General features: G+C 40.5%; 1 protein-coding gene across 4 annotated transcripts in view; it reads right to left on the bottom strand.

Moving 5' to 3' along the window:
• The window catches only part of LOC126481186 (exonuclease mut-7 homolog), a 232,865-nt gene extending 206,769 nt beyond the window's left edge, over positions 1-26,096 (bottom strand). Inside the window, exons 1-4 of one of the 4 annotated variants that reach the window (XM_050104787.1) lie at positions 25,888-26,096; positions 8,389-8,460; positions 8,115-8,288; positions 1,408-1,545 (exon numbers count right to left, since the gene is read on the bottom strand). In XM_050104787.1, coding sequence (XP_049960744.1) covers positions 1,408-1,545; positions 8,115-8,271 — 295 coding nt within the window. In that variant the 5' untranslated portion in view covers positions 8,272-8,288; positions 8,389-8,460; positions 25,888-26,096. Of the gene's footprint in view, positions 1-1,407; positions 1,546-8,114; positions 8,289-8,388; positions 8,461-25,498; positions 25,836-25,887 lie in introns of those variants that run through there. The other 3 variants (XM_050104778.1, XM_050104804.1, XM_050104796.1) reach the window with 3 other exon arrangements.
• Between the last annotated feature and the right edge of the window lie 855 nt (positions 26,097-26,951).

The following is a 26,951-nucleotide window of genomic DNA, read 5'->3' as shown; positions in this document are numbered from 1 at the left end:
CTGACTGTAAAACTGTGGCCTGGTCAAGTGAGTCCAGAAAGGGCTGATGGTAGGGTTCAAGAGTGGCGCGGACCCCACAATGCCATGGACCCAAGTTGTCAACAAGACACTGTGCAAGCTGGTTGTAATTCCATAATGGCGTGTGCTGTATTTATGTAGAATGGACTGGGTCCTCTGGTCTAATTGAACCGATCATTGACTAGAAATGGGTATGTTCAGCTACTTGGAGACCATTTGCACCCATTCAGGACTTCATGTTCCTAAACAATGATGGAATTTTTATGGATGAAAATGCGACAATGTGCCATGTTATCGAGCATCAATTGTTTGTGACTTGGCTGAAGAACATTTTGGACAATTAAAGTGAATGATCTGGCCGTCCAGATCATCTGACATGAATCCCACTGAACACTTATGGGACATAATGGAAAGGACAATTTGTGCACAAACTCCTGCACACGCAACACTTTCGCAATTATGGACAGCTATAGGGGCAGCATGGCTAAATATTTCTACATTGGACTTCCAACGACTTGTTGAGTCCATGAATGTCAAGTTGCTGCACTAACCTGGGCAAAAGGAGGTCCAACACTATATTAGAAGGTATCCCACGACTTTTCTCACCTCAGTGTGTCATGACAATGCAATATAATGCCTCTCATGAAATGTGCTGTATCAGTAAAAGGACTGGCCCTCCAGAAAGAAGAAGTTGCAGAATTCAAGCACGTATTACCATCTCCCAGCAGCAACACTAAAGAGATGCAAATGATTTAAATGAACTAAAGTAATGCACATTCCAACTGGATATGATCTATCTGTAAACTGATAAGCAAGCAGCCACCATTGTGAAGGAAATGGCATTGCCCAGAAGAATGCTACAATTGCATTACAGGGGTGACTAACAATCAGTTTCCTGCCTAGCAGTGCAGCGCAGGCAGGCAGTGATTTACATATATTCTGTTCCGGTTTTTTCTTCCAATAGTTGGATTAGTTCTTAATTGCTTTATTATGTAGTGTTACTGCATTTAGTGGAAAATGAACACTCCTCACATGTCCCAAGTGATTTGAAAGGCATGCTGCAGAAAGGTTGGTCTAACTTTATGAAAAAGCCTGTAGTTGTTCCTGCACAGAGAGTGGGGGCTTGCTTCCTCACTCTTCAGTTTGCAGTGAGACTCTACATAACGTGATATAATATTAACATATATTTTGTTAAATAATAAAAAACCACATCAAAGCCCGCCTGGAAATCATGAGGAAAAGCACAACTTAGGCTCCACTATTTACGGCCTTCTTTATAGATAATAGCTCAGTCATTAAAACAAACATAACATTTTTAGTGTCAGCTTTACTCACAAGTTGCATTCAAAATATATTCTATCATTATTGGAGATGACACAGTTCACTTACCTGTATATGCTAAAGAGTTAGTTTTAGCTTGGTAGAAATCTTCACTATTTAACATTATCTGAAGAGCTGTAATATAGGGGTTACCAGCAGCAGCAAAACAATTGTGCAGCATTTGTCTTACAGCATCGCTCTTCTTCCCTAAAACAAAATCGTTTTTAACAACAGGAAGGTTTGTATATTAACAACTGCATTAGAAAAGATAGTAAACAAGCAAAGCGACATTTGATTCCATTGAAATCTCACTAAAAATTTTTAATGTAATTCTTAAGCTCCACATGTGAAATGAAAATAAGTATTTATTTCACATACAATAATTTGTTTTAATGGTCTTCAAAATTAAGAACAACTCAGTAAACAAAAATCAGATCAACTTTCACTGATTGCAAGCAAGTGAAATTGAGAATTTCATCATATTTAACAAAGAACATTGCACCCACATAATTAACAGAAGTTCGATTTGTCAAGACTATGTATGGGTAAATAAATAAATCAGATTAAGTGGACTGCTTTTTGCATAACAGCTCTTGCAAATATGAGTAATACTAAGTACTATGAAATTCCAAACAACAGAGGGAGGAAAAACAAGAATACAGAAGGAAACAAAGACTATATCTGATAATGACATGATTACTGAAAAGATGCACCAAATAGCTATGTATAATTAAATACTCTTTATTCAGAACAGACTGTTTCGGCAGTTATCACCATTGTCAAGTACATCTAGACTGATGTGACGTCCATATTACATCGTAAGTGAACTGTCTTATAACTGTCACTGTTGGGTAGTTCCATGAGTAATGGAATGACACTTGGTGATAGTTTTTGCACAATAAGGATAGTAAAGACGAAGGATCATGATAAAAGACAAAAAATTTGTATTTTCTACACAAGCAAAGGAACACAAGTTACGTAATTTAATAGTTGAAGTTTCATTCATATAATGAGACTTATGTAAAAAAAAACTTTCTGGTAATGGAATGACAATTCAGACATGCATATTGTTCTCATTTATAATGCAACAATAATTCAGCTCGTTCATTTCCTATCAATATTCACAAAAATTATACTGTGAAGAGAGATAAATGGGAAACAAAATGACATAGAAGATAAATGCATGACACTAATCTACATCTACATTGATACTCCGCAAGCCACCCAACGGTGTGTGGCGGAGGGCACTTTACGTGCCACTGTCATTACCTCCCTTTCCTGTTCCAGTCGCGTATGGTTCGCGGGAAGAACGACTGTCTGAAAGCCTCCGTGCGCGCTCTAATCTCTCTAATTTTACATTCGTGATCTCCTCGGGAAGTATAAGTAGGGGGAAGCAATACATTCGATACCTCATCCAGAAACGCACCCTCTTGAAACCTGGCGAGCCAGCTACACCGCGATGCAGAGCGCCTCTCTTGCAGAGTCTGCCACTTGAGTTTATTAAACATCTCCGTAACGCTATCACGGTTACCAAATAACCCAGTGACGAAACGCGCCGCTCTTCTTTGGATCTTCTCTATCTCCTCCGTCAACCCGACCTGGTACGGATCCCACACTGATGAGCAATACTCAAGTATAGGTCGAACGAGTGTTTTGTAAGCCACCTCCTTTGTTGATGGACTACATTTTCTAAGCACTCTCCCAATGAATCTCAACCTGGTACCCGCCTTACCAACAATTAGTTTTATATGATCATTCCACTTCAAATCGTTCCGTACGCATACTCCCAGATATTTTACAGAAGTAACTGCTACCAGTGTTTGTTCCGCTATCATATAATCACACAATAAAGGATCCTTCTTTCTATGTATTCGCAATACATTACATTTGTCTATGTTAAGGGTCAGTTGCCACTCCCTGCACCAAGTGCCTATCCGCTGCAGATCTTCCTGTATTTCGCTACAATTTTCTAATGCAGCAACTTCTCTGTATACTACAGCATCATCCGCGAAAAGCCGCATGGAACTTCCGACACTATCTACTAAGTCATTTATATATATTGTGAAAAGCAATGGTCCCATAACACTCCCCTGTGGCACGCCAGAGGTTACTTTAACGTCTGTAGACGTCTCTCCATTGATAACAACATGCTGTGTTCTGTTTGCTAAAAACTCTTCAATCCAGCCACACAGCTGGTCTGATATTCCGTAGGCTCTTACTTTGTTTATCAGGCGACAGTGCGGAACTGTATCGAACGCCTTCCGGAAGTCAAGAAAAATAGCATCTACCTGGGAGCCTGTATCTAATATTTTCTGGGTCTCATGAACAAATAAGGCGAGTTGGGTCTCATACGATCGCTGTTTCCGGAATCCATGTTGATTCCTACATAGTAGATTCTGGGTTTCCAGAAATGACATGATACGCGAGCAAAAAACATGTTCTAAAATTCTACAAGAGATCGACGTAAGAGATATAGGTCTATAGTTTTGCGCATCTGCTCGACGACCCTTCTTGAAGACTGGGACTATCTGTGCTCTTTTTCAATCATTTGGAACCCTCCGTTCCTCTAGAGACTTGCGGTACACGGCTGTTAGAAGGGGGGCAAGTTCTTTCGCGTACTCTGTGTAGAATCGAATTGGTATCCCGTCAGGTCCAGTGGACTTTCCTCTATTGAGTGATTCCAGTTGCTTTTCTATTCCTTGGACACTTATTTCGATGTCAGCCATTTTTTCGTTTGTGCGAGGATTTAGAGAAGGAACTGCAGTGCGGTCTTCCTCTGTGAAACAGCTTTGGAAAAAGGTGTTTAGTATTTCAGCTTTACGCATGTCATCCTCTGTTTCAATGCCATCATCATCCCGTAGTGTCTGGATATGCTGTTTCGAGCCACTTACTGATTTAACGTAAGACCAGAACTTCCTAGGATTTTCTGTCAAGTCGGTACATAGAATTTTACTTTCGAATTCAATGAACGCTTCACGCATAGCCCTCCTTACGCTAACTTTGACATCGTTTAGCTTCTGTTTGTCTGAGAGGTTTTGGCTGCGTTTAAGCTTGGAGTGGAGCTCTCTTTGCTTTCGCAGTAGTTTCCTAACTTTGTTGTTGTACCACGGTGGGTTTTTCCCGTCCCTCACAGTTTTACTCGGCACGTACCTGTCTAAAACGCATTTTACGATTGCCTTGAACTTTTTCCATAAACACTCAACATTGTCAGTGTCGGAACAGAAATTTTCGTTTTGATCTGTTAGGTAGTCTGAAATCTGCCTTCTATTACTCTTGCTAAACAGATAAACCTTCCTCCCTTTTTTTATATTCCTATTAACTTCCATATTCAGGGATGCTGCAACGGCCTTATGATCACTGATTCCCTGTTCTGTACATACAGATTCGAAAAGTTCGGGTCTGTTTGTTATCAGTAGGTCCAATATGTTATCTCCACGAGTCGGTTCTCTGTTTAATTGCTCGAGGTAATTTTCGGATAGTGCACTCAGTATAATGTCACTCGATGCTCTGTCCCTACCACCCGTCCTAAACATCTGAGTGTCCCAGTCTATATCTGGTAAATTGAAATCTCCACCTAAGACTATAACATGCTGAGAAAATTTATGTGAAATGTATTCCAAATTTTCTCTCAGTTGTTCTGCCACTAATGCTGCTGAGTCGGGAGGTCGGTAAAAGGAGCCAATTATTAACCTAGTTCGGTTGTTTAGTGTAACCTCCACCCAATATTTTACTAACAAAATAAAATAAATAAATAAATGAATAAATAAAATTGCTGGTAACAGAATGTCACTTAATAGTAACAGAATGATACTTTCACTTGAAAATTACCAGTTTTATTCTGCACTGCTGATTAGGTAGGGAAAATGGTACTTATTCCTCCAATCTACAGTAGGTGCAGCTAGTTTCTCTAAAATTTGGTCTTTTTCTACCCAACATTTATCTTCCTTTGAGGGAAATATAAATATCTTTCGATTTGCATCATTCTTTCTAAGAAATGAAATTTCATAACCATCTTCAACATAAATCACCTGCCCCACAAAAAAATCTTTATCTGTTTCTTACAGCATAGGAAACCAAAGTTGAATGATTGATCAGTTTTCTTTGGCTGAAGATCGCTTTTTGAAATTGTGCACAAACCTCTGGGGAGATAGTGAGTAATGCTGGTACTCAATAATATATGGAGCAATAGGTGTAACAGCATGGGTGGTTTTTGTCTGCTCTATTGGAACTACTCCCATCCACATTTGATCCAATTCCTCTGTATTCTTTGAAATTTGCAAGGCAAAGATATAAAAAAATGTTTATGCCATGACATCTTTCACGTGCAGCTTTTGCAAAGTCCCCAGCACCAGATAGTTTGTGTTTCCCAGCTTTGCAGATATTCCAGACTGTAGACTTTACAGTTCCACAGTCCCACCCACAACACCTTTGCAGTGTGATGTGGCAAAGAAGTTCCATGAAACATTTATTCTATAGCATTCTCTGAAAAATGTCAAGTTGGCAAACAGGAACTGCTGCTTAAATTGACCGGCTGCACTATCACTTGTGAATGTGACAGATTCTACCTCTGGGTTCATGGATATAATGTGCTCTACAATTTTACTTAGGAAAGCACACACTGAATATTTATTACGATCAAGTTTATCACTAACAACAGCACAAGAATATCCATCATTTTGTGAGTCCCAAACAAATGCTGTAAACAAAGTGAGTTGTTGTTTTGACCAATGGGCACTCTGGACTTCATTCTGTAGCTGAACAGTATAATTTTCTGCAAAATCTACTTGCAGCAAGATGATGATCTTGTTTGCAGAATTCTTTTTGTTTTCAAAAAAATTTGATTGTTGTCTTTTAATAAATGTATGTTGTAATAATTGGTGTAGCATGTTTGAAAGAGCATGAAGACTCTGACCAACAGTACCATGAATCTCTTTCAGAGTGATTCACTGGTTCACTGTTTGCCATTGGGTCCATTTGATCAGCTTCTTCATTAAGTTCTCATCCAAAGAATACTTAACTTCCAAAGATACATCTGCACACTTTTCACATTTTGACATCATGCAAACATCTTTCTCTTGATTTCAGACTGTTGTGTTAATGAAGTCAGAAAATGTGGTTCATTATCATATAATCTTTCATTCCAGGAGTTTGCCATGATATGTTATCTCAAACATAAAAAAATAGCAACAGCTGCTTCTGTGCTTGGATTTCGGCATTGAATCTGATTTTTCACCTGTTGTTCACTTACTTAAACTCCATGAACAGCAACTAATTCGAAGAGAACTTTCTTGGACTTCTAGGGAAACAAGTTGCCACACGTTTAACTGATTTGCTTAATGTAGCAGGTGATTTACATGGACTATTTGTGTAGGTGACGCAAGCATCACTACCATTGCCTTCGCTGCTGGCTCTAACTTTATTTCTGAATTTTCTTTGATTAAGTTCCTCTTTTTCTCTTTGCTTCTTAAGTTGAGCAGGAGTTAAAAGGCTGAAAGTTTCCTTTCCCTGTCCTTCCCCTTAATATCATCACTTAATCCTTTCTCCTTCAGTCATTTCCGGTATTCTCTCATTTTCTCAGCTGATGTGAGGGGCATGATAACAACTACAAAAATGAAATATCTTGTTTGAGAATTGCGGAAACACTGTAATTGTTAAAAATAATTAAATGTCTATTTTAAAAAAAACACTACAAAACATTGTTTATATTGAATATGTTTTCTCTGTAGTGAGACATGTATCTCATAAATCTGTTTTTCCATGCCTATTTTCAGGAGTCTACAAAATTGCATTGACCTTGAAAAATAAATTTCACACTTTTTCGGTATCGGAATAACAGGAGATAGCAATAAAAAATAAATCAGCCTGGGGACTTTACTAATTAAATAAAATCAATATAAACTGTCGAAATGGGCTGACCTAAGATACTTGTAAAGTTTTTCATGTATATTCTGTTAATAAATTACTTTACAATGTATTAGTGTAGTACTTTTGAAAACTTTCTTAGAGGGTCTAGAAGCTGAAATTTTAGACATGCTATAAGGCCATTTGTTCAGTCCCAGCACTTCTTAACATGAAAATGAAGCTTCAAAAAAGCGTTTCAGCTAACAGAAATGGTAATCAGAATTGTAATAAGAATATTTTTAATTTTTAAAGTTTGTGCCCATATCCATGTTCTCATGGAACAGCCCTGTTTTGACAAGATGGTTCATTTTATCAAAACAGTGACAGTTTTAAGACAGTTCACTAATGACATAATACGGAGAAGAAGAAAATGAAGAAGAAAAAAATTGTATCATAGCCAATACTTTCATGTTTCACAGGGAATAACCTGGAACTCATCTGATCAGAAACTGAGTACTGATTGTGGTAATAGATTGATCTGTAGAATAGCACCAGTTCCACGTTAGGTGGGAAGGTGATGGATAGGTTGAGAGTTGGCAAACCCAATGAATGTGAATGTAAAATAAAGTTGATCTGTACTGCGGCTTAATATTTACATTTGCACCATATGCAACACACTTTGCAGTAATTAATGCACTTTTCACTATAAAAGCTGACACTGCAAGGTAAATTCAGAAAATTTATATTACATAATGGACAAGTCTTTGATACACATTTTGATACATATTACATACATTTTTCAAACAAACTGTGACAAATGCAAGGGGGATTCAACACAAAACTTTTACCCACAAATCATTTACTTTGTAAGGGAGCTTAAAACAACTAATTATTGAATAATTTCAACAACTATGTGGCACAATATAAATACTCACATCGACGCCACATTTCGATTAGTTGTTTGATCCAAGCAGAAAGTGCATCATCTGGTTGATGAAAGCCTTGCGATTCATCGTGGTACTGATGGAGGAGCGAGCTATCAATCCATCTCCCATCTCGTCTGCCGCCTCTTCCCCTTCCTCCATATGCCATTATGCTAATGAGCAGTTCTAATAAGAGAACAAATTGTAATTACAGAGCTTGGAAATTGGTGCATTATTTTTTAGATAAGTGCATCCTTGTGCTTCAGAAAAAAAAAACTGAGCTTACCGTCTTGCAGATTTATGTTTTATACATATGACCAGGGAGAAAGACAAAGGAACCTGACAAGGTCATGGTGTACTGAAACAAAGAATGCTAGTGTTAGTAGACAATTCTATTTTGTACATCACTACAATTAATAAAAATTAGAACATATAGTAAAGATTAAATTCTGTGTAGAAGATTAAGATCGTTACACAAAAAACAACATACAAAAACATTCAATTTTTTTATTAGGAATAACTAACTACATTCATGGCATTTAGTTGAAAACACAATTTCAGAGTCTTTTAAAACATGAACAAATACTTCAGACCAACAAAATAACAATGCTGACAGGAATATGAACACTACCCTGCAGAATATGAAATGGAGTAAGACTTTTGAGCCTATAGCTACTTCTACTGAGGTTCTAAAACATTGTTACACACAGAAAAAAAGTATTAACAGATACCTCAGGCATCTGTTTGAGTAGCAACTCTGAAATACCTGAAGAGACGACACAAACCTGGTTCATATCCATTCGCAAAAAAAAGAACACACGAAGAATGACAGATGTATCACCTTAAGATTGAGTGTATTTGTTTTTTAAATAAAGATTTGCTGACACAGGCAAACTGAGAAATTTAGAAATTTCACTTCTCGCTCTGTTCACTTTCCTTTGAATATGGACAGTTGGTTGGTTTAATGATTAAAGGGAGCAAACTATGTGAGGTCATCAGTCCCTCCTACCTGGAACAACCAAGTCAAGAAAACTACACACCAAAGAAGGAACTAGATAATGAAACCAAGAAAAGAAAACTCCAAAGTCTACTGAAGATCAACAAAGTCTAAAGTAATGAACAAGGAAGAAGACAAGGCGGGAAAGGAAGAAAGGCAAGCAAGATGCCCCATCCAGGGAGCAGCCAGAGGCCCCCCCAGGGAGAAAGTACGATGGGGGACATACCTGGGCCACTGTTGCAGGAGGTGGAATTCTCTATCTGGAAATGGGAGACGGTAGTTTGGGTGCTCCAGGGTGCAGTACACCGGATGCGTGACACGTAAGTGATCAATTGTTGCTGGCACAATGGTGGAAGCCCTGCATCTGCTAGGAGACTGATCAGAGGGCTAGTCCAAAAAGCCCCAGCTGTCAGTCTTACCCCACAGAGGTATATCAGGTCTAGCATCTGTAAAATCAAAGGTGATACCAAGAAGTGGGCAAAACTCCTGTAATCTAGGCAGGACTGGACCAATACTGTGTACAGCTGCATCAAGAGTAGGGCGATCTGTGCCCCAGCTGGTGTTGCTAAGACATCGGAGAGCATTGAGGTGTGGCCGTCCATTGACGGAGATGGGGAACCCATGTCAATCAGGCATTAAAGATCAGTCCTGCAAAATCCAATGAGAGTCCACCACGTCAAGGGATTGGCTGTCAAGATATAGATCTGGGTGGGGATGGACTGTATGGTGATGACATAAATGCGTAACTTTTTTTTTGCTTTGGAGTGCAAAATTGCTAAAGTCATAAGTGCCCATATGTAATGAAAAAAAAAAAAAAAAACCAACAATTACTAACTAAAAACCTGAGGCAAAAAAGACTAAAACCCAACTAAACAACTTTAAATAGGAGCAGCTAAGGACAAGGATGCCCCTAGGGAATATTTCTCAAAACATAGTTGAGATGGTGGAGGTCCCCACAGGGGAAGGGGGGGGGGGGGGGGGATGATGAAATTTGTTTTGCCATGCAGCTGCAGGCAACGATCAACAGAAGATGTGTCATCTGCTGAAACATCTGACAAAGTAGACAGCAAACATAAGATGTTAACATAAACATAAAAAAATGGGCACTGGATCAGAAAGTGGCACACAATGTAGGGTCGAGAGCAGCAGGCACAGAGTGGGGCAGGGTCACCAGTTAATATATGGCAGCGACTAAAACAACAATGTCCTATACACAACTGGGCTAAAATGACCTCCTCGCGACCTGTGGGCTGAGAGGAGGTCGACATGCTATTGGGAGAGGTATAATGTCGCGGAGTTTGTTTCCCTGGAGAGAAGACCACTGTGCACTCCAAAGGGATAGTACATGCCGACAGACAATGACACGAAGTTCATCCATGGGAACAGAATGACTAGCAGGCCAAGGGAGGAGAGGTGCAGCATCAGCAGCCTCATTCCATGGCATGCTGATGTGACCAGGAATACCACATTGCCTCCCCCCACAGTAAGTGAGTAGAGGTATTCTTGGATCTATTGTACTGGATGGTGGACTGAGTACAGCATGCAAAGACTCTGAAGAGCACTGAGAGAATCTGAGCAGATGACACAATTTGCAAGCCCGTGTCACTGGATGTACCACACGTCCTGACAGAGAGCGTAGAGCTCCATGGTAAAAATCTAGCACTGGTCAAGGAGTCAATATTTAAAAGAATCATCGCCAAATGCAATGGCGCACGCCATACCCTGATTGGCCTTGGAACCATCGACGTAGACAAAGACACTGTCGCTAAGCCGCATGTGAAGTGCGAGACACTCACTGTGATACAGCAGGCCAGAAGTAGTGTCCTTGGGAACTGAATGGTTGGTTGGTTGGTTGGTTGAGGTTTAAGGGACCAAACAGCAAGGTCATCAGTCCCTTGTTTCAAATATGCTCCATTCCGCTAATGGGACATCTCAGGAAAGTCAAAACAATAAAACGGAAAAGGTAAAAACGTAAAAGGGCAGTCATGTTGTCATTGGTAAAAAACAAAATGAGGGAAGTCGGCAAGACAACGAACCCAACGCTATGCTGAAGCAGCATAGGCAAGACCACCTGTGACTTAAAAGACGCAATCACTAGAATGTAGAAATACGTATGGGAAAAGGAGACTAACCAACCCTTTAAAAAAAAAGAAGGTAAAAACAGAGTAAAAGGGGAAGAAAAGAGGATCTCAGTCAGGGAGGTGAATCGGGAATCTCCAAACATGGTGTACAGTGGGAGACACCCAAACACTCACGCCCTGCCCCAACACCAGAGAGAGATTAAAAACCTTAAAATTGAGAATAAAAACCACTTTCCCAGAGGAAACCGAGAACCAGAGAGACAATCCGGGAATCGTCAGCCAACATCAAAGGTAAAGTGTGGGGGAGTCTGTACTTAGCATGCAGAGCCAAAAGAAGGGGGCATTCAACCAAAATGTGGGCTACTGACTGGAAGGATCCACAACCACAAAGTGGGGGTGGCTCATCACGCAAAAGAAAACCATGGGTCAGCCTGGTATGGCCAATGCGGAGACGACACAGTGTGGTCGAGTCCTTTCGGGAGAGGCGAAAGGAAGAACGCCACGGGCCTGGTGTCGCCTTAATCGCACGAAGTTTATTAGACAGGGGAGTAGCCTCCCAAGAATTGGCCCATGACTGTGCGAAGTGGGATTTGATGTGAAGCCATAAATCCGCTGCAGGAGGGGTTACAGAAAACGGGGGGGTAAGTGACTGCTCCCCCAGCCGAACGATCACCAAGCTCATTACCCAGGATACCCACATGGCCAGGGACCCAAAGGAAGTCAATGGAACAAGCAGCACGGTGAATATCAGCGAGATGGTCATGGATGGCAGAGACCAAGGGATGGCGCGAAAAACACCGGTCAATAGCAAGAAGGCCACTCATCGAGTCCGTACATAACAAAACACGGTGGTGTTGGGACTGTTTAATAAAGGTAAGGGCCTGGGAAATTGCCATCAATTCCACAGTAAACACCCCACATGTAGGTGGCAGCAGATGATTTTCCGTTCCAACAGAGGGCGTGAAGGCATACCCAACATGATCAGCAGATTTAGACCCATCAGCGTAAAAAAACAACAGCATCCCGAAACTCCCATAAAATTTGGCGGAAAAAGGAACAGAACACCACCTGGGGGATGGAATCTTTCGGACCTCGGCAGAGATCCATCCGAATTCGAGGCTGAGCAACTAACTAAGGAGGGGTGGAGGGGAAGGAGCAAGGAAGACAGGACAAAGAAGGAAGCTGAAAATCACGGCAAAGAGACGCAAAGCGGAGCCCAACCGGTAAACCCGCCCGAGGGCGGGAGTCAGGTGGGCGACGTCCCTGGTCTGGGAACAGGATAGAATAGGAAGGATGAGTGGGAGAGGAACGGATAGTGAGTGTGTAAGACACCAGAAGCTGGGACTGCCGAACAGAAAGGGGGGGGGGGGGGGGGGATCCCAGCTTCAACCAGGAGACTATCAACAGAGCTAGTAGGGAAGGCACCGGTGGCCAAACGGATACCATGAGGTGGACGGGATCCAGCACGTGCAGTGTGGAAGGAGCAGTTGAACCATAAACTTGACAACCATAGTCCAAGCGAGACAGAACTAGAGCACGATAAAGACGGAGAAGGAAGGAACGGTCCGCACCCCAAGAGGAGTGGGCAAGGAAGCGAAGGACATTGAGTTTACGGAAACATCCTACCTTCAGGAGTTTGATATGGGGCAGCCAAGTGAGCTTGTTGTCGAAAAGAAGACCCAGGAAACGAAACTTTGGGACCACAGGCAATCGTCGTGCAGCGAGATAGAGCTCTGGATCAGGGTGGATCGTAGTACGGCGACAGAAGTGGACCACCCGTGATTTTAAAGGAGAGAATTGAAACCCGTGTGAGAAGGTCCATGCAGAGGCACGCCGTATAGCTACCTGGAGCTGCCGTTCTGCAGATGCCATCAAGGAGGAACTAACCCAAATGCAGAAATCATCCACATACAGGCCAGGGGCGACCAAGGGACCGACGTGAAAGAAAAGGTGGAATGTACCAGGAGGGTGCACGTCGGAGACACTAGGTAAGGTGCTCTTCCCCAAATGGCTCACACTACGGAGGACAAATTTTGTAATGGAAGTCAAACCCCAGAGGGGGACCAAGGAATGCCAAAAGGAGGAGATGATTATGCAACAAAGCCGAATTGGAAAACCGACAGAACCAGGAGGATAGCGGGGGCCAACATAAGCAAGGACACCAAGAGAGGGAGAGGAGAGGGCAAGGGGAAAGGAGCAAGGAGGGGAAAGGAGGGGAAGGGAAAGGAAATGCAGCCCTGGAGAGAAAGAAGGCTGCAACAGCTCGGGGCCCCGTGCTCGCCACGCACGTATCCACAAAAGAGTTGTGGACCCCCTGGGGGAGGGAACTGAATGGAATCCAAAATGAACACATACCTCAGCACAATGACAGGGCAGTGAAGAGCTCGTAACCATGGAGAATGTGGCAGGGAGGGTAAAGCAAAGCTGTCACAGCAGCAAACGAAAACTGGTAGGACAATCCAAAGTCAGCAGCCTCAGCATAAAGATTCTCAATGGGACTAATATAGAAAGCACCAGTGGCTAAACATATCCCACAATGGTGGATGGTGTTAAGACAATGTAAGAAAGACGGATTTGTGGATGAATATACGATACACCCGTAATTCAGTTTCAAACAGACAAGAGACCAGTATGAACAGAAGACAGTCCAATCCGCTCCCCCCGAGATACTGCATAAAACAGGTAAAACTTTTTAGAGAGCGCGAGTCCAACAATCTGCCAGGTAAGAAGACCAACAGAGTTTCCTAACAAATATTAGTTCCATAAATTTCGTTGTGTCAATGAAGGGAAGAAGGAATGGGCCGAGATGTAGGAATGGGGGAAGAAACTCCCAGTGCTGCCCGAAGTTCATACAGACAGTCTTATCAGCAGAAAATTGGAAGCCATTGTTGATTCTCCACAAGTAAAAATGATCAAGACATCAAGGAAGATGCCACTCAAGTAGACAGGTTCGTTGCGAGCTGCAATAGATCACGAAGTCATCGGCGAAAAGAGAGCCTGAGGTACACTGTGGGAGAGGCTCCATAATAGGGTTAATGGCTATGGCAAATAATACAATGCCTAGTATAGAACCCCAAAGCACCCCATTCTCTTGAATAACAGTGACCAACAGAGCCGAGCCCACACATACCTTAAAACAGAGCCGAGCCCACACATACCTTAAAGACACAGTCTTTTAAAAATTCCCAGATAAAAAGGGGCAGACAACCCCAGCAGCTCCACTCATACATAACATGAAGGATAACTGTCCTCCAGCAGATGCCATATGCTTTCTCCAAAACAAAAAATACGACCACAGTTTGGCTCTTCCATAAAATATTGTTAATATTATGAGTTGACAAGGGGACGAGATGATCAACTGCAGAGTGTTGCCTACAGAATCTACAATGAGCATCTGCGAGAAGATTCCGAGATTCGAGTCACTCCATCAGCCGACCATTAATCATATGTTCCACCGTTTTGCAGATGCTACTGGTGAGGGCCACTGGGCAGAAGCTGGAAGGAAGGTGTTTGTCCTTACCAGGTTTAGGTATGAGAATGACAACGGCCTCACGCAAGCGAATGGGAAACGTGCCATCTGTCCAAATGCATTGATATGTATCGAGGAGAAAGCATAGGCCCTGAAGTAGATAGGTGCTGCAACATCAGAATGTGAATGCCGTCCAGTCCTGGAATGAATAACTGGGACGAAGAGTGTGCATGCTTAAGCTCCCTCATAGTAAAAGCAGTATTGTAACACCTATGACTCTGGGACGAGAAATATCATCCTTGCCTCCATCGCCTGTTTCAGAGGGAGGAAGGCAGGACGGTTGTGGGTGAAACACTAAATGTCTGCAAAATATCGGCCCAAGGTGTTGGAGATATCAAGAGGGTCTAAATGTGGTTCCGGAAAGCCAACGGAGATTACCCCAAACAACAGAAGAGGGAGTAAAACTGTTAATAGAACTTTGAACAGAAAGCCAACTAGCTTTTCTGCTGTCCTTGAAAATGCAGCAACACTGTGCACATTGCTGTTTATAATGGCAAGTCTCGCACAGCAAGGCAGTCTCGCAAAGCCTGTTGAAGCAAATTAGCAAATTTATTTGCTACGCAAAATTGTAGTGTCCTGCATCTGTATCCGTTATTCAATAGGCGAGTTTCCAGACAGCCGGAAATAGGGAATTGGCAAGCCAGGGCCCCATTCATGTCGGATCAGCCCGCGTTTGCAGAGGCCAAGGCACAGAACAGGGCAAAGAATAATCCACGAGTAGAATCACAGACATAGCACTTCAGCTTATGCTAGTATGACAAATAAAACAGTTATGCAAAAACTAAAACGCAAACACAAGTTAGTCAAAAATGAGACAGCTAATGAAGAAATACTAACACAACAGCCAATTGAAAACATACAACAAGATCTAACAGTCACTGGCCAAAATGGAGAGAAACACTTAAATGTTACAGACACCATTCAAGAGAACAATCAACATACATATAACATAGTTATTCAAGGTAACGAAGAACAGGGCTACACTACCCAAATGAAACTGAAGAAAAAAAGCTATTTAACAGACATCGAGTCTGACAACGAAGAGACAATTACAAAAAAATTTACCGATCATGAGCATGCAGTTCGCATTTCAAATTTAAAAAAAGGTGAAACAACTAAGACATTGTGCACTAAATTAAAACAAGTAAATTTGGCACAAGAAATTACTGACATAAAATTCAGTCAAAATGGTAGTGTTATTCTTGTCAGTAAAAACCCAAATATTGAGAAACAAATAGTCAAAAAACTAAAGGCAAATTTCCGACCAGAAATGAAAGTTGAACTAATGAGACTCAATTATAACCCTAGGCTACAACAGCAAAGAAATTTTGGGAATTTTGTTCCAAGTTTGGGTGTTGTCATAACAAAGGTTGACTTTGATGTTACAATCAATGACGTCGAAGAAGTTCTCAAGGAACTACATCTTAATTTTGTTAGGATAGTTAGAATGAAATCCAAAGAAACAGGAAAGGAAACTGCAAAAATGCGCGTGATTAAGCGTGATCAACACACAGTAGATTATCTTTTAAAAAATCATTTGAAGATGTTTCGTAAGGTACATACAACAGAAACTTCAAAGCTTCTTAATCCACAACCAGTACAATGTGTAAAATGTTATAGCTTCGAACATTCTACTAATAACTGCACAAAACCACCAAAATGTGGCAAATGTGTAGGCCAACATTTTACAAGTAGCTGCACAGCTAAAGACGTAAAACCAAAATGTCAGACATGTGGCGATGACCACCTAGCAACCGATGTTAGATGTCCTAAGAGACCAAAAGAGGCCGCATCGATTGACAACTGCCAAAGTGCATTGTATCAATACGCCAGTTACAAAGGAAGCTGACACTGACGAAAAATATGTTCAAGTAGATGATCTGCTTAGAGCAGTTACTACAGCTCTGATCAATATACTACCCGATAGGAAGAATAAAATAGAAACAGCCATTGGAGATGTAGTGAAGAAATTTTTCAACAGGAAGATTGCTATTACACAGAGCTTAAACTCCATGCATATCCACATAATCTTCAGGACCGATTACATACAATAGAAGAACCACTACAGTTGGCACCAAAGCAATGGCCACCTTTAGAAAAGAATAGTCCACAGAGAAATATACAAGTAGAAGAAATACCTTCTCCAAAAGATAACAGTACTTAAAAACCAATATTTTAAAGAGTAGAAACCAGCTCTAATTTTGTAGATAGTATATAAAAATGGATCCCCGAGAAAATTATGTAATTGTTAGAGAAACTATTACTGCCTTTGTCAATGTAAATGTTATACTATCGAAAATTAATTTAATAGAACATCTTATAGAGTCAGAAAATGTTAATGTGATTGGTATTGCAGAGACAAAGGCATCTGAGCATCCAATAAAGATCAACTATTTTATATGTCATGATACAAATACTAGTGAAAGGAACGTTAGTGGAGGAGTAGAAGTATCACAAAGCAAAAATTTTCCAGCAGTTAGGATTGATTTGCCAGATAATTTGCAAAATGTACAAGCTGTGATATTGAAGACACAAACAAGAACTAAGAAATTTATCTTTTTAACAACAATATATATCCCTCCAAAGGACAGATTACTTATAGAATGTTTTGAATGTATGACAAATCTGGGCCCTTTTATCATTATGGGTGATCTAAATGCAAGATCTAATACCTTTGGAGATTCCGCAACAAATACAAATGGTAGAACACTAGAGTCTATCCTTACAAATTTTAATATTCGACGAGTCGACAATGATGAACCCACTTTTATAAACCACAGAGGTACATCAATACCCGATCATATTTCATATATTAACAATATACATCGATATTTTACTGCTCACTGGATAGGCAAAAGTATTGCTAGTGATCATTTACCACTATTAGTAAGAACTACAATGTACCATTCTATTAAAAGCCAACGAAGTACTAAAGTAATATACGATTTAGAAAACATGGATCAAGAAAAATATCAAACATTGCTTGATGAAAATATACCAGAAGTGATCGATATAACAACTGAAGAATTAAACCAATATAATGATGCCATTGTAACAGCTATAAAACAAGCGGAATAGAAAGTGTTTCAGTAAAAAGAATAAAAGAAAATCTAGAAAGGATATCTGAAAGTATTTTGGTAACTACAAAACAAAAACGTAGAATATATCGACAGCTAAAAAGATTTCAGTCTGAAGAATTGAGAATAGCATGTAACAGATTGAATATGCTTGTCAAAAGACAATTGGCAAATTTTCACTCGCAAAGATGGCCAAAAACGTGTGTGTTGTTAGATCACAAACAATCAAACAAGTTCTGGAAGACTTTTAAACGTATTATAGGAGATAAAATAAACACTGAGCCTCCACTACAATATAATGGGAATACAATAACAGATAGTCAAGAAAAAGCACAAATTTTTAGAGAAGTTCTCATAGAAACTCATAAAATACCTAACGATCCACGTTTTAATAATTCGCATAAACAAAAGTTGATGAAGAAATGCCAATGATTTTAACATCCCCAGAAGTTTTAAATGAAGAGCAATTAGCACAGATTCAAGAAATTACAGAAGAAGAAATAGATAAAGCAATAAATAATGGCAAAAACACTTCACCTGGAATGGATGGAATTAGCAGACTACATGTTAGAGCAGCACCAAGTGAAAAAATAATTAGAATATTACACTGTTTGTACAACAATGTTTTAAAATTAAAACAAATACCGCAACAATGGAAAACAGCAAAAGTAATTATGATACCAAAACCTGGGAAACCATTAAATAATCTGACATCCTATCGTCCTATAAGACTTTTGTCAACTACTGGAAAATCTTTTGCGTCCATATTAAACAGATGATTGCATTAATTTGCAGAAGACCAAAGACTTATACCTGACATACAAGCAGGCTTTAGGCAACAACATTCAACTATAGATCTGATTATCAGAATATGTACTAGCATTACTAAGACCTTAAATATTACAGATCGTGCATCAGCCTTATATTTGGATACAGAAAGAGCTTTCGACAGTGTGGCGACTAGGATTATATTATAAGCTTATGAACTTTGGTATCCCAATTCAATTTATCTAACTAATTAGCACTATTATAGACAATAGACCTACATATTTATCGATTAATAATAAACTCTCTAGTCCTTTCATTCCAGAAGCCAGGGTGCCACAGGGTGCTATTCTTTCACCTTTGCTGTACACCTTATATACAGCTGATATTCCACTGCCTACCCATTGGAATGAAGGCTTGACACTTGATGCAGATGATACAGTTTATTGGTGTCATGAGAGAACGTCCGAAGAATTGAATAATGCAAATACACAATACCTCACAAAATTAGAAAAGTGGCTCAGTACCTGGGACATTAAACCTAATGCGCACAATAGTCAATTTGTGATATTCAGACACAGAAATTTTACTACTAATAAATTACAAACACCAGATAAAGTAAAGTTAAAACTCTGGGGAGGAGAAATTTTACCAAAACCAAAAGCAAATTATTTAGGTCTTATAATGGACGCAATACTGTCATAGAAGCCTCACATAGATAATATCCTAGTAAAGGTAAGGAGAAGAATCGGACTTCTAAAGTTAATTAGAGGGCGTATAACAGGAGCACCCAATAGTACATTAATTTATACTTATAAAACGTTTATAAGACCAGTTTTGGAATATGGGGCACCAGTATGGATTGCAAGTAAACAGCATACAGAAAGAATTTTAAGTACGGAAAGAAGAATCTTACGAATCGCTATTAGGTCAAGTCTCTACACTACAAATCAAGATATATATAATTCAGTAAATATATTACCGCTACAGCACCGACTGATTGAGCTTGTCAGCAATATAGGAATGAATAGACTTCACTCTGATACGCTAACAACTAAAACACTAGAAGAAGAATTTATGCATTTCAATTTTCCATGCTACCAGAATAAATTTCCATCACATACTATAGCACAATGTATTAGGGAGACTAATGAAGAATTGGATAGGACAATTCCACTTGGGCCTTCTAATAATATTAGCCATTTAGTTAACGAAAGCTGAAGTGCAATTGTCAGTCACACAATAAAAAATTTAAGTGAGATTTTAGTCAAAAATACAAAATAAAGTAAAACATTATATAAGAGACATTATCCCAGGTGGGGTTTTCCCAAACCGTAAGGCGAATGCCGGGATATAACATTATTTCCACTCAAACAAGAAGAAAAGAGGAAGAAGTAGATTAAGTAAGAAAAATAAAGAATGTATTGACAGATAGAAATAGAAGACATATAATAAGTTACTGAAGAATTATTGTTATTGAATTGGATAATTAATATTTTAAGTAAAAACAGGAAATATAAATTTTTCCCAAATAATATAAATAAATTGAGTCCCAACAGTATTAAAGCACATATGGCTGAAAAGAGCTACGCTCTAGATACAGCCCAAACTCGTAAGAGGGTACGAAAAAATGGATAAGTTCACCATCGTAAGATGGCACTTAAAAATGCAGAGATCTCGTCTCCATGTGCAGATTGCATCACGGCATGCCTCAATCCACCAGGGGAAAGAGGCACATCGCTGCGAGGAAGAGGTGCAAGGTTTGGAATACTGCATGGCAGTGAGAATAGTGTTTGTAAGGTATATTCTATCTGGCCATCAATGCAGGAGAAATGGTGTTCATAAAAAGTGGCCAATGAGGAGTAGAGCTGCTACTCAGCTTCAGAAAGCTGCCAGCTGGTTAGACAAACAGATGGGATAGGCATCAGCAAACAAATGACACAGGAGAAATGGTCACTTGAGTGTTTGTCAGAGAGAACAGACCACTCGAGACAACAAGCAAACTGAGCAGTACAGATCATATGGTCCAAGAGAGAAAAGGGATGGAATTGGGAAGCTATGTGATGTATTCATGTTCAAACAGATTAGACTGAGCTGGCTGAAGATATAGGAGAGAGCCTCTCTGACAGGAGGATGGAGAGCCCCATACGGGATGTTGGGCACTTAAGTCATCAAGCAGCAGAAAGGGAGGAGGAAGTTGAACAATAAGTTGCAAACAGCCAAAGACGAGAGTGAGTAGACATTCCCAAAGAGAGAGGGTGAAACTTGGAAGGGAAAAAGAGACAGCAATAGCTTGAAGCTCGGTGTACAAGAAAATGGTGCAACTATATATTTCATCTCAAATGAGCAACACGACTTACCCACAAGCCGGAGCAGAAAACAACTGGTATGTATAATCGCAAGAGGAGCTGTAACTCAACCCTACTGGATCTGATGCTGTTAATGTTCTGTTGGAGAATAATCACATCTGATGATAGACAGGAGATGTGTCAAATAGCAGGGTAGTCACTATGATGGCTGCCAAGTGCCAGGATTCAAATGTGCACAATGACCAAGTCCAGAGGCTGGAGGATCCTGGCCATTAGTTTGACAGAGGGTGTCAGCATTTGCCTTCGGCTGGCTAGCAGACTGGTTGTTCGTGGTGTGTCCCAGTGAAATGGAGGTCAGCCGAGTGATTGTATCGCATGGTAACACCGTGGAAGAAGAACACTGAGGCGGAGAAGGGAAAGATCGGATGCCTCTTTTTGACTGCTTAGAATCATGCCATTTGTCAGGTGCATACCTAGATGCTAGCTGGCTAGATGTGCGCAGAAAGTCATCAAGAGAGTACTCCTTTTTAGATTTCTGTGCTTCTACTTGCGAATCATACAATTTCGCTGGTGCAGGCGAAGGTTTCTTGGTAGGGCATGCACCTGTAGCAGGTGAAGATGAGAGTGAGACCTGGGAGCTGGATGATTTCACAAGCATGGCACTAAACTGGAAGTTGCAAGTCTACACAGCCATGTGCTTCATAGGTCGGGGTGTAGTGAGAACTGTACTATAACTGACAGAGGGTGGTGTACAAGGTTTGTGATTAGCCATCATTTTCCAAACAATGTGAGTGGAAACCTTTTCCTTCACCCGGATCTCCTGAATGGTTCTCTCATTAGACAGTCATGGGAGGAGGCAGCATGGTTAACCTTGCTGTTGATACAGTGAGGGGAAGGAGGCAGACACACACCCTCATGAGCATCCCTGCCGCACATTACATATTTGGCTGCATTTTCACAAGATTCACGGGTGTGGTTGTAGCACTCACATTTAGAGCAACGCGTGGGATTTGGGATATGCAGTCCGACAGTAATAGCTTCGTAGCCAGCCGTAATTTTTGATGGAAGTACCACATGGTCAGGTGTGAGGAATAGAGTGCAGGTTGGCACTAATTCTTTATCAATCTTTTTCATGACGTGATGGACTGCAGTCACTCCCTGGTCAATGAGGCAGGCTGTTGTTTCAGCCTTGGTAAACCATCAAGCAGCCGAGTGGCTATGACATCATGGGAGGAATTCAGAGTGCGGTGTGGAGAAGTACTGCATTAAGCAGTTTCTTTGCTTGAAAAGCACTATCCATCTCCAGAAGCAAGGTCTCATTATGCAACCAAGAGCAGGACTTCAAAAGACCGGGCATTGGCATCTACAGCCTTTTGAATAACAAATGGGTTAAATGTAGTGAAATTGTGACCATCTTCCGTGCATGCCACCAGGAGGTAACGGGGTGCAGCCAAATCCCCCATGATTGCCAGCGTCTCTGATGGTGTGATCCTTCCTGCTGGAAGGCCACCCTCATCGGGGGCTCACCTGCCTTAGGTCATTGTCCACACCTCTTGGACTCCAGACAGAGGGACTAATCAGCATAGAGGAAGGTACCAGCTCAGGCACTCTGTATATTGCTCCCTGCAGTATGCGTTCAGCAATGCCTATCACGGACAAGCAAAAATAAATGCAAAAATCATCAGCAGACAAAAGGGTGGACACCATAGGCCCCGCTGCTCCCATCAGACCATCGGCAGCCACTAAAAAGAGGGGCACTCAGAAGAGTACCACGCAGAACCCCATTCTCTTGCAGATGGGAGGTGCTACAGGAGATAGCAACCCGTACCTGAGAAGTGCAACATGAAAGAAAGTGCCAGATAAAATTTAGGGGTGGGTGGATCACGGAAGCTCCACTCATGTAAGGTGCCAAGGATGTAGATGCACCATATAGCAGTAACGACACTTTCTTGCCATTGAGAAGGGAACTTCCCCTCACTGGGCAGATGGTTAAAAATGGCAAGTATACGATGTTGGCTACTCACTGAAAAACATTTGGTTGTGGACAAAGTCTGGTCCAGAAGCCATATCAGGGCAGAGAGCAAAGGTGCCGGCAAAATCCCACTTGCTAAACATGGAGTTATAAGGCTCCAGGCAGCAGGGAACAAAAGGTAAGGGGAGTTGTTCCAGACAGAGTTTGAGAAAACAGAACATGGGCGGACAGTGAACCAATGTTGAGGCCTTGGCAAAATGCCGAGCATAATGCTCAGCACCAGAGTCCAGGCTGGCAAGGATAACACAATTCTGGGAAATTTCTGGGACACCTGTACGAGAACACAGACCAAAAATGTGCCTTACCTTTGCCCATACCTGCAATGAGTGAGTATGCGGCTCTATGGCAGCAACACACAGTTCCCAGCAAATCTATTTCTAACCGGGACCAGGCACAAAGCCATTTAAAGGCCAGAAGGTGGTCCAGAGATAAATACCATTTGTAGAATTGAAGGGCATGGTAATAGACTAACAGCCACAGCAATTTCAGAGGTCTACCAAGTGACAGCCTTCTGTCGAGAACAACCCGAGGACGAAGTAATCACTGAAGCAGCTGCCAAAAGGATAGCACCCGTCAAGTTTCAAAAGGACTCATCAATGCCACTGTGTGGTGCGGCAGCAGAAATGGCGAGCAAAGAAAAGACATCCCTATCCACATTAGTAAAGGCCAACTTGGAAGGGTATCCACATGAATGATGCTGATGAAAAGATAGGATGATCATAAAATGACTGCTGTTGCACACATCGTCGTGAACTCCCCACTGAACAGAGGGGAGGAATCCAGGGCTACAGATGGAAAGAGTAATGGCCAAAAAAGTGCCATGTGCCACACTAAAGTGTGTGGGAGCTCCGGTGTTGAGGAGGCAGAGATCGAGCCCTGCTAGCACGTTTTCAACAATCCCGTTTTGGTCAGTGGTCGCAGCTCCACTCTACATGAAGTTACAGACATTAAAATCCCTAAGGAGAAGGGTAGGGAGGACTTCAAAATCCCCAGCAAGAAGGGATAATGGGATAATTTGGATGCAAATGACAATTTTTTCATAATTGTTAATCTAATCCTCATACGTATTCAGTTCTAATATGTAGTCCACATTTAACAGGTGGTTATAATATGGTGTCCGTAAGCTCTGTTGGCCAAAGTGAGACTGCAATTTTGAAATAAATGTTTGTTTTCTTAACATTGCAGTAAAGACATACAATTATAGTTGAAAGGATGCAGTTGAGAAACCAGCTGTGATACTGTAAGAAACTATGTATACATCTCATAGGCCTATGCTTTAAACCCAATTTTAATATAATTAGTAATATATCACTAATAGTTTGTTAGTAAATAACATTTCATGAATGTGGAGTAATTTTGGTATAACTGCACTTTATGGTGGATAATGGTCTTAGTTTGCCTTTGCAGGTCATGCCACATGCGTATAAAGGACATCACATATGACTCAAGTGATGTTGAGAAGGCCGGGGAAGTAGTAACAAAAGAGATGTCTGTGTCTGTTGCAGCTAAAAAGTTCAACATTCCATACAACACACTAAGGCAGTCTTCACTAGGCTTACTGGCAGAGGTAATGAATTAATTCAAACTCAGAAATAATAATAGGACCATGGGCTTCAGTGCATTACCAAAGTGAATGTGGTAAGATAGTAAAGGAGCATAAAATTACAACATACACAAAAGTGAAACCAATATTAAGTGAAGTTTTTATCCAGGTGTAAGGGTGATGGCAATTACTAGATACATAGAAATGGGTAACACAGAATGGATTAATTTAGGACAATAAGTTGGAAGATTTTTTTGCATCTGATTTTAAAGAGAGATATTTCAAATTTTCTTGAACAGTATTAAGTTTAATTATTTGTTTATCTTGTCAAGTAACACACATTATTGATTTTGCATTAAACATTTTGGAAACTTAGACATTTGTACTGCGACATGGGTTTCAAGGATGTACTCTTAATTATCGTTGCAGTAATTGTAGCATAATAAGACATTAAAGTATGTTTTACTTGATTAGTACACTTTATATCCCAGATCCCCCATCCAAGGGGTAAATTGGGAACAGTTAAAACTTTGGGATATTATTATGACAAGGAAGGGTAATAGTACTTGAAAATGCACCAGAATAATTCTAGAAAGTCTCACTGCTAACATATGACAAACTGACAGGAAAACTGTCATAGTAATACGCTGCATGCCCTTAAACTAAAAAATGCTGTTTCTTTACAACCAAAACACTGCAACTGACCCTTTGAGTTTCAGTGCACACATTAGCCCACTATGATTGAAACGTTGATCTGAATAGACGGTATGGCATCAGCTTCAAGAATTTCTTCGAAATCATTCATACCCAGACTCAAAGATACGTTTTTGGTAAAACGTCATAAGTTAATTTCACACCAAGAATAGTAAAATGTACCAGCTTGCTAATAGCAACATTTTAAAAGTTGTACAGGCTGTTGAAAACGACATTACTAACTGCATTTAGCTTAAAACTGCAGACGTGAATCAAACATGTTGGACAAGTCTCCATTCAGCGAGCTACTATGAAAAATGTTTACTGGTTTGAGCATTTAGTCTAGTATTATAAATTATTAATAACATACTTTGAAAGCACATGAATACAGGCAATGGGCACCTTGTGAAATACGACCAACGGCGCAGTTCATCCGGTTGTTGTCATACGATGATATTCAAGATGGAATTACATACTATGCTAATAAACTACAAAACATGAATTGCGCTTAGTCCCTTGCTTCACGGTCGCTCATTGAATCAAAATTTGCGTGCAGCATTTCAGAACCTCGTAACAATTAAATTTCGACAACGATTTGATCCACAACATGCCCTTAACAATATGTGAAGCGTATTTAAAACTGTTCGATACAGGTTTTTTCCGCTTTAAAAAGAACAAAAAATTTCCGACACTTCGGTAAATCATAACAAATGAAATATTGGTTCCATATATCGCTGATACATGCACGACCAGACTTACAGGAAGGCTGTGCTATCAGAAACACTTGTACGTACTTGCCACTATTCATTGTACACTTCGTGTGTTTTCACAACACCACTAACGTTAATCAAGTACTTTCGTCGTCACATCAAATCTGTTCCGAGCAGCGCTTCCACAAGCAAAGAAAACTTGCACATGCATACCACTGTCACTATGCCACAGTAAGCATTTGACTGTTTTGACGTTTACTGACCGGAAATTAAAATCACGTGACCATTCTGTTTCTAAGCGCAATCCAGTGTTTGAAGTGAACTATAAAGTCTTGTCCGCCACTTTACCTGCTGAGTGCAGCCACTGGAGTCGTCTGCGGTATCACAACTCCTTGAAATTGCCGTTCACGTACCTGAAACGGCTCACGCTAGCTTCGTTTTTTCTCAATAAACAGTAATCAGTGGCGCTTTCTGTGTACTCCGGCAGCAAAAAGGTTAGTTTTGGTCGAAATGTGGATAAACTTATCAATATACATAAAACTGCAAGCCGATTCAAAACATGTTCATCCCCCATGAATGTCACTAGTTGCTCGCAAACTGAGCGTAAATGAAAGCAATTTGGGCTAGCACCACCTGAAGATTATAAAGTAAGCTTCTAAATGCGTTGCGGTTAGTTAAGAAAAACGGCTACTGGCGCAGATATTGTGCATTTTTTCTTGTATTTTAAGTGTGTAGTCACAGTCCACTATGGACGGGAATATTTTTAAAAAATATACGTGTCCAGCTTACTGACATTTCATTTTCACAGTATTTTATTGATATTCCCTTTTTGCCACGTGATCAGTGACCTTTAAATAAAATAAACTTGGTGTATAGTTGTCTCACAACTTTACCTCTGTCCACAAAATATTTAGATTTACATAGGCGTAAATGATTTATTCTGCATCTACAGTGAAGCTTGAGGAATAGTTTTATAAGCTGCATATAATGGGTTTCATTCCCAAATTAGCTGCTGTAATTACAAAATAAAAATGATCACTAGTTATAAGTAAGGAACTTCTCAACAAATTCATTGAAGTGTTCTTGAGTGACTTAATTTTGTGAGGCGTTCTT

This window comes from Schistocerca serialis, chromosome 1 (assembly GCF_023864345.2).
Source record: "Schistocerca serialis cubense isolate TAMUIC-IGC-003099 chromosome 1, iqSchSeri2.2, whole genome shotgun sequence".
NCBI classification, from domain to species: Eukaryota; Metazoa; Arthropoda; class Insecta; order Orthoptera; family Acrididae; genus Schistocerca; species Schistocerca serialis.
Note: the sequence above shows the minus strand (reverse complement) of the source record. Positions and strands in the feature narration are given on the sequence as shown.